Source organism: Vollenhovia emeryi, unplaced genomic scaffold, assembly GCF_000949405.1.
Source record: "Vollenhovia emeryi isolate VEMERY1.0 unplaced genomic scaffold, V.emery_V1.0 DF939227.1, whole genome shotgun sequence".
In the NCBI taxonomy this organism is placed as follows: Eukaryota; Metazoa; Arthropoda; class Insecta; order Hymenoptera; family Formicidae; genus Vollenhovia; species Vollenhovia emeryi.
In genome coordinates, this window is record NW_011967139.1 from 597,281 (window position 1) to 616,471 (window position 19,191).

Genomic DNA, 19,191 nt, shown 5'->3' on the forward strand with positions numbered 1-19,191 from the left:
TCGACACGAATTAAGTCAAAAGCTGCACCATTATACCGTACAATTAATCCACTTATACGCTCTGGGTCATTTGTTAATCAAGAATGGTTGATAAGACTATTTCCCTTGTTACGCTTAGCACGTTTTATCGAGCTAATTAGAGGCTCATTAACGTCTAGACCGAAAGCGATAAGTTAATCGCGTTCCCAAAACGTTTTCGCAGAGGCGTGCCTATCGCAACTCTCAAGCGATTAATTACCGATATAAAAGCAATTATATACTCGGCATATTATTTGGGAATAACTTTTTCACTTATTTTCTTTTCACTTTATTGTAATTTTGAATAAGCTTAAAATCTGCGTATAGAACACGGAGATTCAAAGATGCAAAGAAAACGCATCTATGGAAGAAAAGAATTTTACTTTACTGAAGATTACCACAATTTTGATAAATACAATAATTGTTTTACGATATTTCCTATAATATGCATTTCTTCATACTGTGTATTTATTATAGGTGCACGCAATGTAATTGATTTTACATGCGCAAATATTTTGCATGTACCATGTGAGCCACGACCGGCTGACCCACATTTTTCATCTTCCTCGTTTATCAAGTGCAACTTGAGCTTATCACTTATCCGTTTCCTTTTAGAGGTAGATATATAAAAGGCTGTATTCTGATCCGCGACTTTTAAAAGTGTTACTTACCTCACACGCTTCGTCAAAAGGACAAGTAAAACTTTTTCTGGCACGTGGACACGAAGTTACATCGCGCTGGCATCATGATGCCGTTGCGGGTACTCGGGTTATTCGTGCTGATTATCATTGCGAGCAATATAAGACAAGGATATGGATATTCGGAGGATATGGACGCGCAAGAAGCAAATGAGTTAGTATATATTGTACATCTTTTTACTGCAAAAATTGAAATTTTTCTTTGTAATACTAGAACATTAGATTGCGAGCGCCTTTTCAGCGTTGGCCTCATCTTCTAACTTTTAATTTTCTCTCTTCCTAATAATTTAATTTATTTTAATCCATTTTAGTTCCATTATTCCCGTTCACCTTCATCCATTCTCCCTTAGTAAATTTTACTTAAAATTAGTCGCTACCTTAGTGTGCATCAAGTTGTGCAAATTGTAAACAACCTTGTTACAATTTTTTCTTGAACTAGGGAGAAGGACACGCTGAACGATGCGCCAGATTCAGTAATCAACAATTTCAACAATGTTAAGAGCAGCAAAGGAGGAAGACGCGCGTTCGCAGGTGGTTGTATACGTAGACCAAGCACGCCTGTAAACGGCAAGATAAAATGTTCTCCGGACAGGTATATGTTGAAAAGTTGAAAGGAAATTTTAATTTACGTTCAAATTACACGATATATTAATTTCCTTGTAATTTTCTTAGTAAATATTTGCGATGTTAAATTCTTTAAGATATAAGATTTATGAGATATTTAATTCTATCAATAGAAGTGCGTATAAGGCACTGAATAAATATGTAACAATTCTTTGTAAACAGCGGTTGTACCGCAAGTTGCGCGTCGGATTACAAATTTCCGAACGGCGCGCTTCATCTGACAATTACTTGCGTCGATAAGGAATGGCACATTGCCGGAACCGAGTGGAACTCGATACCACATTGCGAACGTACGTGGCAAATCTAGATTTAATCTGTAATAGATGCAGAAGATAGCGAAACGATAAGATATCTTCGGGATCTATAATTGCACGTTAAATCTTTCGATAGCGATCTGCATGCCCGAGTGTCAAAATAATGGGATATGCGTTGCGCCTCATCAATGCGACTGTCCCAAACACTTCGCCGGCCCGCAGTGCCAATTCGAAGATAGACCGTGTCTGAATTATTCCCCGCCCGTGCTCAATTCTTATAAAAGATGTAATTCAAAGTGAGTGTAATGCTTGTAGATTATATCTTACATTTCTACAAGTAAAAGTTTTCAATTCTTTCTTTCTCCGTTTCTTTCAGAACGTGCACCATATCATGTATGGATCATTTTACTTTTCCTGACGGTTCGTCGGTCGCTAATCTGATCTGCAAGAACGGCAATTGGATGCCTACCAGAAGCGACTGGGTCTCAATTCCGGATTGCGAACGTACGTATGCACAACCGTTAAAATCGAGCGCACATAACGTATTTTACATGATTGCGTCTTTACAGCTGTGTGCGATCCACCCTGTCAAAACGGTGGCAATTGTCTGCCAATGAATGCATGCCAATGTCCGCAGGATTATCGGGGACCTCAGTGCCAATATTGTAAGCGAAGAGATGTCTTTATTAAAGAAGTTCCTTTCGTATTACATGTTTATATAATCCATTTTGTGCACATTGCATATGTAATCAACATTCATAATATGAATGACAGCTGCCGATGTTTGCAATGCCGAGAAGCTACACTTCAACGGTGGGTATCACTGCAGAGATTCCGGCGACGCGTATTCCTGCACACTATACTGTCCACCGGGAGTAAACTTCGAGTCTCCAGCTTCCTCGGTTTACACTTGCACCTACGACAAGGGGACCTTCGAGCCGCAGCCCATACCGCAATGCAAGGTCGAGAGTAATATCAAGATTATCTCGCACGGCACCTTTCACAATACCTACGTACGGGAATCAAATTACTCCTGGTCGATGGAAAATGTTTACGATGCCAAGTTAAAGCACTCTCAGGAGACTTATGACGAAAATTACAGGATCCACGGCAGTAATGCGTCGTATCCAGTAAGTAGTACTGTATGTACACGATTTATTCAGTATTACAAAGTGACGCCCGCCTAGAGTGAGGAAGGTCCAGGTTCAAACCTCAGCTGAGGTAATGTTTTTTGCAATAAAATTGTTCTAATTAAATTATAGCCAATACAGTCGAATAATATTATTTGCTTATTACTTAATTATTTGCGGAGAAAATGATTATTCATCAATATTACATTTGTAATAGATATTAAGAGCGCAAAGAGAAAGTACGTTTACCAAATTAAGGTGAGAACGGGACATAATTAATTTGGAAACATCATGAAACATTACAGATTCAATTCGACGACTATACTCGCGACGGTCGCGTAATGGTATTTGAGATGAGCCGCTCGAGACCGAAGACGTGCTTCACCTGGGGAGGCGCGCACTACAAGACCTTCGACGACAGAGTCTACAGCTTCGACAGCGATTGCTCGCACACGCTTCTCCGAGATACGCAAGACGGCGTTTGCACAATCGTGGCGTTGAATGGTCCGGGCTGCCAAACCGGGTCGGATCGCCGTTGCTCCAAGATCGTGAAGCTGTTCGTGCACGACAAGAAGTACGTGCTCGCCAGCGACGACGCAGGTCTGCCGATGTTCTCCAACGACAAACGATCGCTGCCGATACCGGTGTACCTGCCTGGGTTGCGCGTGGACAAGTCCGCGCATTTCGTCCTCGTCTCCCTCGACTCGCTGGGCGTGAAGCTGAAGTGGGACGGCGCCTCGCTACTGCAGATTGAGGCTTCCGAGAGTTTGTGGAACAAAACGGCTGGTCTGTGCGGTACCATGAATGACGATCCGAACGACGAATTCTTAATGAAGAGCGGAAGTCACGCTGGAACTGTACCGGCGTTCGCAAGTTCTTGGCGCGTCGAAAGTTTCGAAGGTAATGGCAATCACATTTTCAACCTGCACTTTGTAAGTGCAAAATTATTTTATGTTAAAATATCCGCGTTAACAGAATATTGTTCTAACAGCTACGACGTGTTTCATTTTGTAGAACCATGCGACGACTATCCGAGCGTGCGACACGCGTGCAAGTCGAGAGACGAATTTGCTCGCGATGCCGTCCAGTTCTGCGACAAGTTGCTCTCCAACCACAAATTCAAGGCTTGCGCCGAGACGATCATTCTTTCCGAGCTGACCGACGCATGCTTGTGGGATTATTGTGCGTGCAAACACGACGATAGAAGGAAATGCGCCTGCAATACCATGGATGTTTATATCCGCCAGTGCGCCCACAAGGGAGTCGCGCAGTTGACCGCGTGGAGAAACGATGATACTTGTCGTGAGTCAATCGAAAAATATTTTATAAATCTGTTATGAACGTAACTCATTCATTTCTCTTACTCGTGTAATACCATTTGCCGACTTTCTTATTTAACACCTAGATGAATAGACAAATAAATTATTTCTAGCGATTGTCTGCGACGGTGGACGAGTGTATATGTCGTGCGGTCCAAAGGTTGAAGCGTCCTGTTCTTCCGGTATCGAAGCGACGAGCGAGAGTCCCGAGTGCGAGGAGGGCTGTTTCTGTCCGGCGGGCACCTTGGAGCACCAGGGCAAATGCGTCTCTCCGGAGGAATGCCCGTGCAAATTGAGAGGCAAACTGTTCCAACCAGGCACGAGCGTGCCGAAGGGCTGCAACACTTGCACGTGCACCTCCGGCAAGTGGGTGTGCACGCAAATACGATGCGGTGCCAGATGCGCCGTCCTGGGCGATCCGCATTACACCACGTTCGACGGCAAGCACTACGACTTCATGGGAAAGTGCAAGTATTACTTGATGAAGGGAGAAGATTATACGATCGAGAGCGAAAACGTCCCGTGTTCCGGAGCGATATCCGAGGTCAGAGAAATCTCTCAGTTGTTGAGGAAACTTGACATATCGATCTTTCATTAATTCTATTAATTACTACGTACTTATTCCCCCTTTTCTCTCCGCTAATCATTTCTAATTACTTATTATTTATTTTAGAATATGGGCTTTGCCGCTGCAGACTCTCCGTCATGCGTCAAGACCGTTGCAATCACTTTCAGGGATACGTCGATAAAGTTAAAGCAGAACCATCAGGTCGCGATAAATGGTGACGAGATAACGAAATTCCCGACGCTGTTCGACGGTGTCCGAATACGAATTGCGAGCAGCATATTCATGGTGATTCATCTGCCGAATGCTTTGGAATTGTGGTGGGACGGTGTGTCGCGCGTTTACATAAACGCTCCCGCTGAATTCCATGGTAAACTCTTTTTGTCTCGTGTGGCCGTCGTTATGGAAATTATCTATGTTATTGTATCTTGAAAGAAAATTTCTGATCGAACTGCGATTATTCAGATCGAACGAGAGGACTTTGCGGGACGTTCACCGAAAATCAAAAGGACGATTTTGTAACGCCTGACGGTGATGTTGAGCCCGCGGCAATCGCCTTCGCCAATAAATGGAAGACAAGTGAATATTGCGTCGACAAGTCCGAGAGCGAACCGACACATCCCTGCGAGCTAAATCCTCAGAGGCGAGCGACCGCGGAGGAGCACTGCTCCAAGATACACAGCGACATTTTCTCAGGTACTTATATAAAACTTTTCATTTAACTTTTTATATCTAGATAGTTTCGAATCTCACTATTTTCTTAATACTTTAGATTGCCACTGGTACGTCGATCCGACGGAATTTTACCGAGACTGCATGTACGACATGTGCGCGTGCGACACCGATGTAAAGTCATGCCTCTGCCCCATATTGGCAGCATATACGAAAGACTGCGCGGCGCTGGGCGTGAAACTTTCGTGGCGTGCCGAGATCGGCGAGTGTAAAATCCACTGCAGTGGCGGCCAGACCTATCAAATCTGTGGAAACAGTTGCACGAGGTAGCACGCATTCATTGCATTCAGTTTTCGCAAGCAGTTGCTTTTCTCAAGTTCCAATTTATCGCTACAGACAACTTGGTGGTTCATAAACTTGAGAAAACAAAATGTTAGTTACAGTAGTATGGTCTTATTTATTTTCGACTCAACCCATAAGAGTTTACGGTGTCTAATTTTATATCGTTTTTAGGCATCTTGGTGCAATAGAAACGATTCATAGTTTTAGGATTAGTTTGATAATTTTAATATTGTATGTCGATTATGTATATCTCAGAACACATCTGTATTACAAAATGTAAGCTGGAGGCTATTCTAAACCGCAAAGCGCAAACCGCAAAGGATTAAGATAAATTAATATTGCTACAGATCATGCGCGGACATCTCCTTTTACCGGGATTGCAAACAGGAGTGCGTGGAAGGTTGCAACTGTCCAGACGGCCAGACGATAGACGTGAACGGCGAGTGCGTCCCGATCGCTCAGTGTCCTTGTATGCACGCGGGTCGCGAGTACAAGCCTAATCATCGAGAAGTCCGTCCGGGCAACAAGGGACAAGAGTTTTGTTCTTGCATAGGTCGGTGCCTGAGGCGCAAATGTATTCGCTGATAAGTGATGCTTCGTGATGCAAAATTCTATTCTTCGCTGATCCTAGGCGGCGTATGGGAGTGTCGGTTGGCAACGCCAGACGAGATTCGGGATTATCCGCCGGTCACGGAACTGCTTTCCGTTTGCCAGGCCAGCAAGCATCTGGAAGTGACGGACTGCGAGCCAGTGAAGCAGAGAACTTGCAGCAACATGCACATACAGAGCGACCAAACGCCATCGGTCTGCACGTCTGGTTGCATCTGCAAATCCGGATATGTCCTGAACGCGCCGAACGGTGCGTGCATCAAAGAAGAGGACTGTCCCTGTCATCACGGCGGAAAGAGCTATAAGCAAGGCTCGGTCATACAGGCCGAGTGTAATACTTGCACGTGCGAGGACACCAAGTGGAAGTGCACGGACCGAATTTGTGCAGGTGATTTTCCTTTTACGCCAACTCGCTATTAATTGTTCTCTTTTTTGTATGCTTTCCTCAAGTTTTGTCAGCAAATATACATTTTGTCGCTTCAAGCGAATTTGACTTACTACTTTGATCTCACATTGTATTATTATACTGAAATGATATGCTTTTCGTAGGAGTCTGTTCTGTGTGGGGCGATTCGCATTACAAAACATTCGACGGGAAAACGTACGAATTCCAAGGTGTATGCGACTATGTCCTAGTGAAAAGTGTGCTGAACAAGGAAGATTGTTTCGACATCTCGATTCAGAACGTACCCTGCGGTACAAATGGAGTCGCGTGCTCGAAATCGATCAAGCTCACGGTTGGCAGTGGCGAACAACAGGAAGAGCTCGTTTTGACAAAAGGGAAAGCGCTACCTAAGGGGTCTTTTAAGAGAATGTCGATAAGGCTCGCTGGTCTCTTTGTATTTGTCGACGTGCCGGATTTAGGATTGGTGCTGCAATGGGACAAAGGTAAGAACTGTGTAGATCTTTCAAATGTAAAGTCGAATTTTACAAGAGAGTTTTTGGTAATTTTTGATCAGGTACCAGAGTCTACGTAAGATTAAATCCGGAATGGAAGGGCCGCACGATGGGTCTGTGCGGCGACTATAACAACAACGCCGAGGACGACTTTAAGACACCATCCGGCGGGATATCCGAGGCCTCCGTCAATCTGTTTGGGGACTCGTGGAAAAAGGATACGTTTTGTCCGGAACCGAAGGACATGCAGGATGATGCCTGCGAGCAACATCCAGAACGTAAGCTGTGGTCGCTGCGGCAATGCGATGTGCTCAAGTCACCGTTATTCTCGCCGTGTCACTCGGAAGTGGAGGTCGAGTCGTATCTGCGCAATTGCATCTTCGACACGTGCAGCTGCGACGCCGGTGGCGACTGCGAGTGCCTGTGCACGGCGTTAGCCGCGTACGCGCACGAATGCAACCTGCGAGGTGTCCCCGTGAAATGGCGTACGCAAGAGCTCTGTCCGTTACAGTGCGACGAGAAGTGCAGCACGTATTCGCCCTGCGTCTCGACCTGTCCACGCGAGACGTGTGACAATTCTATGACCGTGAAAGACGGCTCACATCTGTGCGCGGAGGACACGTGCGTGGAGGGCTGCCAGTTCCAGCCTTGTCCCGAGGGCCAGGTCTACCTAAACGCCAGTTACACGGAGTGTGTAGCCAGATCCGCGTGCGCGAAACCTTTTTGCGCCGAGCTCAACGGAGTGACGTACTACGAGGGTGATAGAGTCAGCGGCGACGATTGTCACAGCTGCTTCTGCAGTCGCGGCAGAGTGACCTGCAAGGGAGAAGCTTGTACCACCATCGCCGTCACCGCTGTTACTACCGCCGTGCCCTTGGCAGAGCCCCAGAAATGCGTCGACGGCTGGACCACGTGGATCAACAAGGATCCAATGGTGAAAGGGAAGAAGTTCTCAGACGTAGAGCCGTTGCCCGATTCGATGGACCTCGCCAACGCAAACGGTCTCGCAGTTTGCGATAGGAAGCACATAGTTGACATAAAATGCAGATCCGTCAAGGGACACCTGAGCCCAAAGGAGACCGGCCTTGATGTGGAGTGCAGCCTAGAACGTGGCTTGTACTGCCAATCGCACCCAGATCTTCCTTGCGTGGACTTCGAGATTAGCGTGCTGTGCCGCTGCTTCGAACCGATTACGCACGATGTCGAAAATGTGATGACAGAGATCAGCACCGGGAGGGAACACGATCTGGAGTGCGACGTCGCGCAACCCAATTCGCCACACCCGACGAACTGTCAGCTGTTTTATGAGTGCGTTTCCACACCGACGGGGCACGAACTGGTAGAAAAGTCATGCGGTCCTGGTACTCTTTACAATTCGGAGACCTACGTGTGCGATTGGCCGACGGAGGTTCTGCGCGTGCGGCCAGAATGCTCGGCTGCGTCCGGGCGAACCACGGAAGCCAGCGGGAAAATCGAGTGGAGCAGCAGCGCCGGCAGCCACTGGCAGCACACGGTGTCGACTACGAAGAAGCTCGTATCAAGCACCATAAACGTGTGCGAGGACGGCGAGGCGTGGAGTGAATGCGCGATCCGGTGTGACAGAGCGTGCCAATACTATCGTCACATCCTGCTGACGCAGGGTCACTGCGTCGAAGGTGCCGACTGCGTCTCCGGATGCGTCCCGAACGACCGACCGACGTGTCCCTCGTACAAGTTCTGGAGAGACGGTGTCACCTGCGTGGAGGCGAGTCACTGCTCGTGCAGGTCCCACGACGGAGGCTCGGTCGCACCCGGTGCCATCAGGAGGGAGTCCGACTGCGAGACCTGCCAATGCATCGATAATTACTACACGTGCGATACAACTTTCTGCGATGACATGTCGGGTCACGAGGTGACGGCAGGGACGGGAAGGGGGCCGGAAACAACAGTTACCACGCAGCCACCGCTCAGTACAACTCAGGGAACATCACCGGTCACCTGGCGGGCCATCAGCGAGCAAACGATCCTTGTACACAGCACGGTCACTCCGCCTGGGGAATGCGATGACGCCAGCTTCGTACCGCTGATACAAAATCTGCGGAAGAAAGTGACTGTCCGTACCAGCGGCAGCAGGCAGCTGTTGCTGTCCGAGGATCTGTTGATACAGACGGAAGGAACGATGCTGCTACCCAAGAAGTACTGGGAACCTGAGATGATGGACGCGAAACAGTGGCTTGATATCCAGTTCAACAAACCTGAGCCGATTTACGGCGTGATCCTGCAGGGCAGCGTTTCCGAAGATAAGTTCGTAACCAGTTACAAGGTGCTCTTCTCGGAGGACGGCCAGACTTTCTCGTACGTGCTGGACCATGAAAAACAGCCGCGCGTGTTCAGAGGTCCCGTCGACAACGTCAAGTCCGTGAAGCAGATATTCTATCAACCGGTCGAGGCGAGGGTCGTTCGTATCAATCCGCTGACCTGGCACAACGGGATCGCGATCAAGATGGAGGTGCTGGGCTGTCGGGATCACGCAATGACCACGCTGAAGCCGACGACCTCCGAGAAGCTTCTCGTGAGTCCGGTGTGCGAGGACCCGATGGGATTGGACAACGGGCTGATGGCTGTCCAACAAGTTTCTGTATCAAGCTCGCCGCAGCTGGCCCGGCACCTTCGGTTATCCGCGGACGGTGCGTGGCGCGCGGCTCTGGACAATCCTCATCAGTACGTTCAATTCGACTTCCTGGAGTATCGAAATCTGACCGGAGTCACGACCAAGGGCGGCGACGGCGCTTGGACGACGGCTTACAAAATACTCTACAGCAACGACGGGCGTCACTGGAGTCCGGTCGTCGACGAGAACGGCGACGAGAAGGTGTTCCTCGGGAATTTCGACGCGGAGAGTCGTCGAACGAACTTCTTCGAGAGACCGTTGCACACCAAGTTTCTGAGGATACAACCCGCCAAGTGGCACGATCACGTCGCGTTAAAGGTCGAAATTCTCGGCTGCTACTTGACGTATCCGGTACCAATGACACCGACAGCCACATCGACGACGACGACGTTCGATCGAGAATGCAATGTGTGCGACGGGATCGATCACGCGTCGAGCGTCGAAGGCTGCAGATGCGAGCAGCCTCTCTGGTGGGACGGGGAGTCGTGCGTACCGAAGCGAGAGTGTCCCTGCGTGGTCGGGCATGTTCCTTACGCGGTAATAATAACATTGATGATAACGATAGCGTATTTACTAGAGTTCTGTGATAAACTTTCCACGGATAGGTTGCGACCAGTATACGGAATTTTCTTTTAAAATTTATCCTGAAAATCATGTGATCGTGAATTGCATTTTATTAGTAAAATGTAAGATAAAATTTCAAGAAACTCTTATAAATTTGTTCAAAATACCATGTTGTCCCCACGATCATGATTTTCAGGATAAATTTTAAGAGAACACTCGCTCTGTGTACAATAACGAATGTTTATTACAGGTAGGAAGCATGTACGAGACGGAAGATTGCCAGCAGTGCGTGTGCTCCCTCGGCGGGACAGCCGCGTGTTCGCCGAAGAAGTGCGAGCCTTGCACGGAGCCGGACCTGCGGTCTGTTGTCGGCGAACTGTGCGCCTGTCTCTGCAAGCCTTGCCCAGCGGGCACCAGGCGCTGCGTCACGAGCGACGTGTGCATAAACGAGGCCGCGTGGTGCAACGGTGTTCAGGACTGTCCGGATGACGAGATAAACTGTCCAGAGATAACTGCCACGACACCTATCGCGACCGAACAATCTTCAGGAACAGTCAGACAAGAAATCACGACCGTCGGTCCCGGTCCTCAAGTTAGTCCGTTGCCGTGCGAGGAACCGATTTGTCCACCCGGTTACAGAGTAGTTTTCAAAAAGACGTCTCAGCTGCAAAATAAGCCGCGGCACAATGTTAAGACTAATGTAAAATCCAGAGGTCACAAAGCTTTCGCAAAGACAAAGGGGCACAAGAAACGCCCATTCCACGAGCGTCCGATGGAGGATCAGGCTCAACTAGCAACAGAAAACATCCAGTGCCCCGAGTTCATTTGCGTGCCCACTAAAGCCCCCGTCTACCCCGGAGAGCAGAAGCCGGAAACGTGTCCAGAGGCGTTTTGTCCGCCGCAGTACGAGGTGGTGTACGAAAAGATGAGTATGTACAAGATGCACAAGTGTCCTAAGTACGCCTGTCGGCCGTTGTCACCGCAGGAGGCAATCTGCAACGTCACGGGCAGAACGTTCAACACGTTCGACAACATGGAGTACAAGTACGACGTCTGCAATCACATTCTAGCCCGGGACATGTATGGCAACGAGTGGTACGTAACGCTGGAGAGGCTGTGCGTCGACGCGCGGTCCTGCACGCGGGTCCTGGCGGTGATGCTGAACGAGCGCGCGATCGTGCTCTATCCGGATCTGCACGCGGACATTGACGACCACACCTTCACGGCCGAGCAGATTGCGCGGCTCGGAAATCGACTGCCCGGTTTCGAGCTTTCGCGCACGGGCGACAAGCTCGTCTTCATCTCGCATCGCTACGGCTTTTGGGTGATCTGGGACTCGGGCACCAACGTGAAGATCGGCGTCGCCGCTAAACTGGCCAAACGCGTGGACGGCCTGTGCGGATACTTCGACGGCGACACCACGAACGACCGCCAGACACCCGAGGGTACGCAAGCGAGGAGCACCGTCCAGTTTGGAGATAGCTGGGCGATGGAAGACGCGGAATGCGATCTGCACGTGTGTCCGCGTGACGTTCAGGAGCAGGCTTGGGCAATCTGCAACTCCGTGAGGAGTCCGATGCTATTGGACGCGTGTTCCGCAGTCGTCGACGTCGACAGGTAACACTTAATAGATATTTAACGACAGGAATTTGCTAAATTAACCGATTAAAGCGCCCGAGTGTGAAACTCGTTAACAAATTGAGGTCTCAAAGTTTTGTCTTAAAACAAATATTTTTTCTTAAAGCAAATTGCTATGATTGCAGGTTCGTGTCTTGCTGCATAGAGAGCATGTGCTCTTGTCTACACGCTACAAACAGCTCTTACGAAGACTGCCGGTGCCGTCTGTTGACGAGCTTTGTCGGCGAGTGCGAAGCCGCCGTCGGTCCTGGCGCCGATCAGTTGTCGGATTGGAGAACCGCTTACGATTGTCCCGCGAACTGTCCGCCGCCGTTCGTCCATCGGGATTGCTTCCGCAGCAAATGTGAGATCACCTGCGACAATCTGCATGAGGTGGAACCGTGTCCGCCGATGCGGGGCGTTTGCTTCCCCGGCTGCTTCTGCCCGGACGGCCTGGTGCGACGAAACAACGAGTGCGTGCCGCCAGCGCAGTGTCGGGACTGCGTGTGCGATGGCCTTGGCGATGCCAAATTCATCGGCTTCAATCGCAAGGACTTCAGATTCGCCGGCAATTGCACTTACCTGCTTTCAGGGAACGTGGTGGAGAACGCGGGGAGTCCGGACAGGGCTCGCGCGTATCAAATCCTGCTCACCAACGGATATTGCGTTACCGGCACGTGCACAGAGGCGATTACGCTGCTGTACGAGAAGCACGTGGTGCAAATCAAGCGTGCGGAACACTCGAAGGATCTGCGGGTGGCGATTGACGATTCCCAAGTGGAGAAGTTCCCGCACAACCGCACATGGATTGTCCTGGATCAAGTGTCCGTCGGAGATGTGACTCTGCTCATACCGTCGATCCAATTGGAACTCGTTGCCTTTCAACAGACCTTCGCGTTTACCTTGAAACTTCCTTCGCATATCTTCAGCGATGATACCGAGGGTTTGTGCGGTAGCTGCAACGCCGATGCCGAAAGTGGTTTCGAGAAGCGTGATGGGGAGATGACCGACGACGTCGAGGAGTTTGGCAGATCCTGGCTAGTCGAGGACGCAGTCCTCGCGTCAACGCAGTTGAGTCTGAATCAGATTCCATACGATCAGACGTGTTCCAGCAATCGTCAACCTCAGTGTACGCCACCGCCAGCGGAAGAGGATCTGTGCAAGAAGCTCCTAGATTTAGCGGCTTTCAAGCAATGCTACAGCATTGTCGATCCAAAACCATATTTAGATTGTTGTCACGATGCGTTATGCACCGGCGGAAACTACTGCGACAGCCTAGAGATGTATGCGAGGAAGTGTTCGGAAGCTGGCCTATGCCCGGATTGGAGGACCGATGAAATCTGCCCTTACGAATGTCCTAAGAGTGAGATTCTGATATCTTGATTATTGAATTTGTTTAGAAGTTGTACTTGCCAAGCAAAATTGAAGACCAAATTATACAAAGAATGTTTTTATTATTGCATACATATACTTCATATTGATTTATAAAATAATTCTTACTGATTGAAATGGTTATTATATGTGTATTAACTTCAATGCACTTTTGCCGTTCAGAAAAATCTTTAAAACTTGTTATAATCATTTTAATTCAATTAATAATCTCTCAAAACATGACTTAATATAAAAAAGTAGAGGAAATTCCCCTCTTATGAGACCGGCTTCTAATACGAGACAGCGGAGTTTCTGCTAAATTAACAGGCATCGTCTGTTGGTTCCATCATGAATTCATAGCCCTTGGAGCGAAATCTGTTTAGTGGAAAATTCATTGTTAGATTGTGTAATCGCCGCGAAAAAAGATTGTGATTGAATTTGGATGTTGAAAACCTGCTATCTCATATTAGAAACCTACTTCATAATAGGGGACTTTCCTCTATGTTCTCCTAACTTAAACGAATATATGTCGCTCAGATCTTGTCTACCAAGCATGCGGATCCAGCTGCAAGGAAACGTGTGATACCATAAACGATTCGAACAATCTTAAGTGCGCATCCGCTCCTGTCGAAGGATGCTTTTGCCCGGTGGATCACGTGTTCTACAACGATTCTTGCATACCAAAGAAAGATTGTTTCGTCTGCGACAAGGACGGTCACGTGCAGGGTGATATCTGGCATCCGGACAAATGCACCGAATGCAACTGCAATGACGGGGTTGTGAACTGCCAAACGATGGAGTGTCCTGTATTGGACACGATCTGCGAGGAAAATATGACGCCTGTACTTATCAATGGAACGGAGGAGAGATGTTGCGCCAAATATCTGTGCGGTGAGTCAACATGCAATCGAAAAGTACATTCTTAATATGTGCATACAGTTTATTCATCAAAACTGCAAGTTTTAGTTGTGATATTTATTTCGTCCAGTAATGATAATCATTGCAAGATATGATTACACTTCCCTGTTTAAAATATTAGAATGTGATCAGATTAATAAGACTCTTATTAATTTACATTGAAATTGCATGTAATCCAATGTAGTCTGATCATATTCTATATATATTATTTTACACAGGGTTGCGACTATCCAATATTGTAATTTTAACGAATGGGAATATATTTAATCTACATCCATTTATAATCTACCGATTTTTGTGTAGCTCCAAAGCCGACAGCGCCTACAATATGTGTTGAGTCACAGGAGCCGGAATGTGGCTTTGGCCAGACAATGAAGGCGATTATCGACGCTGATGGTTGCCACAAATTTATATGTCGTACGTATAACGTGTGTGCGCACTTTTTGTCATTACCCATCAGTTTCTATCGAATCCTTGTTGCAGCATTGCACTTAATATCGCATGTAATTTCAGAATGCCTGCCTGCAAGCGAATGTCCCGCTTTCGACAATTTTACAAACGAAATTGAGCAACTGCAACCTGGTTTCACACACGTAATGAATACATCCGGCTGCTGCCCGCGACCAACAAAAATATGCGATCCGAGAACCTGTCCGCCTGCACCGAACTGTCCCGATTACTACAACGCTGTTTCGACGATGCTCGTAGATAGTTGCTGTCCCACTTACGAATGTGGTACGGTTTCCCTTTTTGTTTATGCACTCTGTCAAATTATGTGCATGCGTGCGTTGCAGAACCGAGGAAGTATCATAGCATTTTCAACACAATTTAACGTACAAATCTTTTTCGGAAATTAACATTATACTTTTAATGCCACGCATTCTTTTATCGAAAAGATATTTGAATTCTACAAAATAGAAATGTTGATTTTATTATTTCATCTTTGCATTAGTACCTCCGAAGGACGTTTGTCTTTATATCAATAACGAGGAACAACGAGTGGTAGCGAAGAAAATTGGCGAAGAATGGAAGGATGGTAAATGCACAACGTGCGTGTGCGAGAGTTCGCACGATGGTCCTAAAGCTGACTGTTTAGTCACGGAATGCTCAAGTATGAGCGTACATCCTGATATAGACGATTATGTATTGGAAGAAATACTGCTGGATGACAAATGCTGTCCAATCTTCGAGCGTACTGCCTGCAGATGGAAGGGCAAAATATACAATGTAAGAACTAATATTTTGTATCTGCGCGCGTGCGTAGTATTTCGTTTAATATTATTATTAAAATACAATTTTTATAATACCACTAATATCATTCCTCGCAGGTTGGCGAAAGTTGGAAGCCCAATACTGCGGACGCTTGTCTCACGATGCAATGTGACAAAAATTCGGGTGGTATTCAGGTATTAAATAAGGTCCAAGAGTGCAACACCGCTTGCGACTATGGCTACAAGTATCAAGAGCCTAATGACATAAGTGTTAGTTGCTGCGGCACGTGTATCCAGGTTGCATGCATTGTAGAAGGCACGCTTAAAAATATAGGAGAACATTGGTACTCGGACGATCGTTGCACAACGTATCTGTGCGAATCCGCAAATGGAAGTGTAAGATTATTGACATAATCCCAAATATCGGTTAATCGACAAAGTTATGAACTAACTTTGGTCGCACTGATATTCACTTTTAGGTGTATCTACAAGCGAGTACCGAGACGTGCCCGGAAATCGATCCGGAATTGGAATCCGAATTCGAGATAGAAGCGCGCAAAATTCCAGGAAGATGTTGCCCGGAAATTGTTAAGACAGCTTGTCGCGACGACGGAAAATTGTATAAACCTGGGGAAACGTGGAAGTCCCTTACGGATAGCTGCGTCATTGAGACGTGCGTGGGTGGCGCAAATATAACGAAGCGCAAAGAGTTCGAAGTGTGTTCAAAACAGTGCGCTCAGGTAAGAGCATCTCATTACATGCACTTACACTTAAGCGTTTTTATTACATTTAAGATTATTGTGTTTTAATATCGCCTCGATCAATCTTCAAGGGATGGTCGTACCAGGAGCCAGAAGATGGTAAATGTTGCGGGGAATGCAAGCAAGCGTTTTGCGTGCTTGGGGACACTCTATACGCGCCTGGCATGACATGGTCGTCCGATGATAATTGCACCACTTACACGTGTATGGAAACTAACGAACAGGCAAGTTATCTCCCAAGAAGAGTAAACGTTTCTGGATCAGATGCAATTGCAAGGTTGGGAAGTAACACGTTACTTCTAACGTCGTTGCACTCGGAATAATATTTCAGGATAGCATTCAGAATAAGTGCATTCAAAACTAAGCAGTTCAATGATCTTGAATATAATTGGTTCTTTGTCTTGCCTGTGGTTCTTCGCTGACTAAAAAGTGTAAAAACCAATCATAGTACAAATTATGTGTTCGATGTATAGCTGATATAGCTATAAAATATGTAAAGTTAGATCGTATAAATTAGTATACATCGAATTTTGAACCTTACCCTTTTACTAGAGGACATAATTTTGCTTACATCTTCTGATTATATTTACTGTAGAAACGTGTATTTAATTGTTAGTCCCGTCTGGGCCGTCGAGCGGTTCACACGTCTTCCGACGGAAGATAAATTTTTGATCCTGCGGGATTGCATCATCCCGCGCGTGGCCCGGTTACCGGGCCATTGCATTGTTCAACTCATATTTAGTCTATTGGTTCGTCGTGGCCGTATCGGCTACCGTTTATCAGGTGCCGGGCGCCATAATTAGAAGAAGAAGAAGAAGTATTTAATTGTACTAATGTCAAGAAAAAAGTAACGAAAATAGTAACGACTTGTTAGTTTTTAAGCAACGATAACGGTAACGAGTTACTTTGGTAAAGTAACTTTTCCAACCCTGTGCAATTGACACCTTTTTCGGAAGTTTACATCATATGTAACTACAATAAGTTTTTATAATCGCCCTCAACATTATTCGACAGCGGGAGTTCTTGAAAAGTTTTAAGAGTATTGAGAATCTTGAAGAACCCTCAAAAGTTCAAAAAAATCTCTTGGACATCCAATATATGTAAAACGTGCAATGATTTTAGCTATCTATCGCTGTGAGTCCAGCTGCTTGCCCAGACGTAGCAGATTGCCCTGATAATTTGATTTATCACGATCGATGCTGTAACCGATGTAACGTGAGCGTTAACATAAAAGATCAACTCAAGGGTAAATATAAAAATAAGAACAAGCATTTTTTATTCATTTATACTGTTACTGCACTTGAGAAATGTCGCTGTTCTTATCGATATCCTTGACAAGGATCAACTATATGTTCTTCATCGATAACTATTTCTCAGAATCATGCAAGACAGTCCCCGTGGATGCGAGCAGTACAGTAGGCATGCTGATTGTAAGCCACCCGTTACACGGAAATTGTAAAAATGTGGATGCTATCGCGGGTGTTACACAATGCGGCGGGTCATGTCAGTCTTCAACGTTCTTTGACAGTGGTAATAATGCAAAATCAGATGAAGATTTCCCATTATGTTCCGCTGTAATGGTCGACTCGGCTATTAATCTCGATCTTTTCTTTTACTTTTTTCGCATAGAAAATTGGAGTCAAGTAAACGACTGTCAGTGCTGTCAAGTAAAGGAATACATGGGCGTCGTTGTCTATTTAATATGCGAAGACGGCAGAAAATTGAAGAAGCAGTTGGTAGTACCGCGTTCTTGCTCTTGCCAAAATTGCGCTTCCTTGGGCATTAAAAACGAAAGTAAGAAGACAAAGACCAAGGGTTGATCTGCAAAGAATATATGCCGACTTGGTCACATTTATTCGTTATTCACACACACACATGTATCTTTAAATAATAAACTGTTCTTGTATTTCAATACGCAAAGCAAAGAGATATTTTAGTAATTTCTCTTTTTTTCTATCGATTCTATCGAATAATCCTGTTGACAGATAAATTTCTTCAATGTAAATCTATTATGTGAAAGAGAAAGAGCCTGAGCATAATGCTGTCTTGTATTCTTAAGACAACGTTTGACGTTTTAAGTCTTCGACCCGGTTTACAATGAGTTTTTCTTTCCGCGTGAAAGAAAAAAGGAGGGACATATAGTTCAGACTTCTCACAACTCGTTGCAGAGAAAAATGCAAAAAAATTGGGTGCCAACGTCACACGGTGTTCCCAAGCGGTCACCCATCCAAGTACTGACCGTGCCCAACGTTGCTTAACTTCAGTGATCGGACGAGAACTGGTGCTGTTCAACGTGGTTTGGATGTTGACGAAAAGATCGGCTCATTGTAATCTATTTAAAGTTAAAATCACGCACTTTCCATACAACATAACGGTAATACTGAAGGAGAGGGGCTTCCTCACCGATTTTGATGAAAATTTACAGGATCGTGTATTTTTGCCTGTAAAACACGAATCCGCAAGTTAAAATCGTCGCTCGGCACTAATAAGAAAGTTATAAATTGTTAAAATCTGACAGTTGTGGGGTTAGGATACCTGTCTTATCGACACCAACCGACACTATACAGGAGTGGCTTTAATCAAGAACTCAAACAGTTCAATACATTATTATTTCAATACATTATCGAATATAAAGCAGAGAATATATTCTGAGTATTAATTATAACTCTTTTATTAGTGCCGAGCGACAATTTTAACTTGCGGATTCGTGTTTCACAGGCAAAAATACACGATCCTGTAAATTTTCATCAAAATCGGCGAGGAAGCCCCTCTCCTTCAGTATTACCCTAATTTTTAATCCTTTTTTTTAGTTGGTACACACGATAAATTTGCATGTACAAGCATTTTTCTCTTATCGTTCCCGCAAAGTGATGCACTAACCTCGTTAAATAACAATTATACAATCTTTAAATCGCGTTACATTGTAATTTGAATCGTTAGCTGATTAATCAATCTTATCACTAGAGAGATA

General features: G+C 46.1%; 1 protein-coding gene across 1 annotated transcript; it reads left to right on the forward strand.

Annotated features, from left to right (window-relative positions):
* The first annotated feature begins 36 nt into the window (after positions 1-36).
* On the forward strand, positions 37-18,145 carry LOC105560592 (hemocytin). Its single transcript, XM_012009833.1, has 29 exons — positions 37-870; positions 1,156-1,308; positions 1,503-1,630; positions 1,731-1,890; positions 1,971-2,098; positions 2,164-2,259; positions 2,369-2,724; positions 3,030-3,624; positions 3,739-4,026; positions 4,157-4,587; positions 4,717-4,978; positions 5,074-5,304; positions 5,381-5,606; positions 5,970-6,175; positions 6,254-6,619; positions 6,781-7,119; positions 7,191-10,315; positions 10,593-11,959; positions 12,106-13,322; positions 13,868-14,221; positions 14,552-14,665; positions 14,762-14,983; positions 15,201-15,475; positions 15,577-15,855; positions 15,939-16,199; positions 16,292-16,444; positions 17,343-17,466; positions 17,598-17,750; positions 17,850-18,145. The coding sequence occupies exons 1-29, from the start codon at positions 764-766 to the stop codon at positions 18,038-18,040; spliced, it is 11,907 nt and encodes a 3,968-aa protein (XP_011865223.1). The 5' UTR covers positions 37-763; the 3' UTR covers positions 18,041-18,145.
* The last annotated feature ends 1,046 nt before the right edge of the window (positions 18,146-19,191 follow it).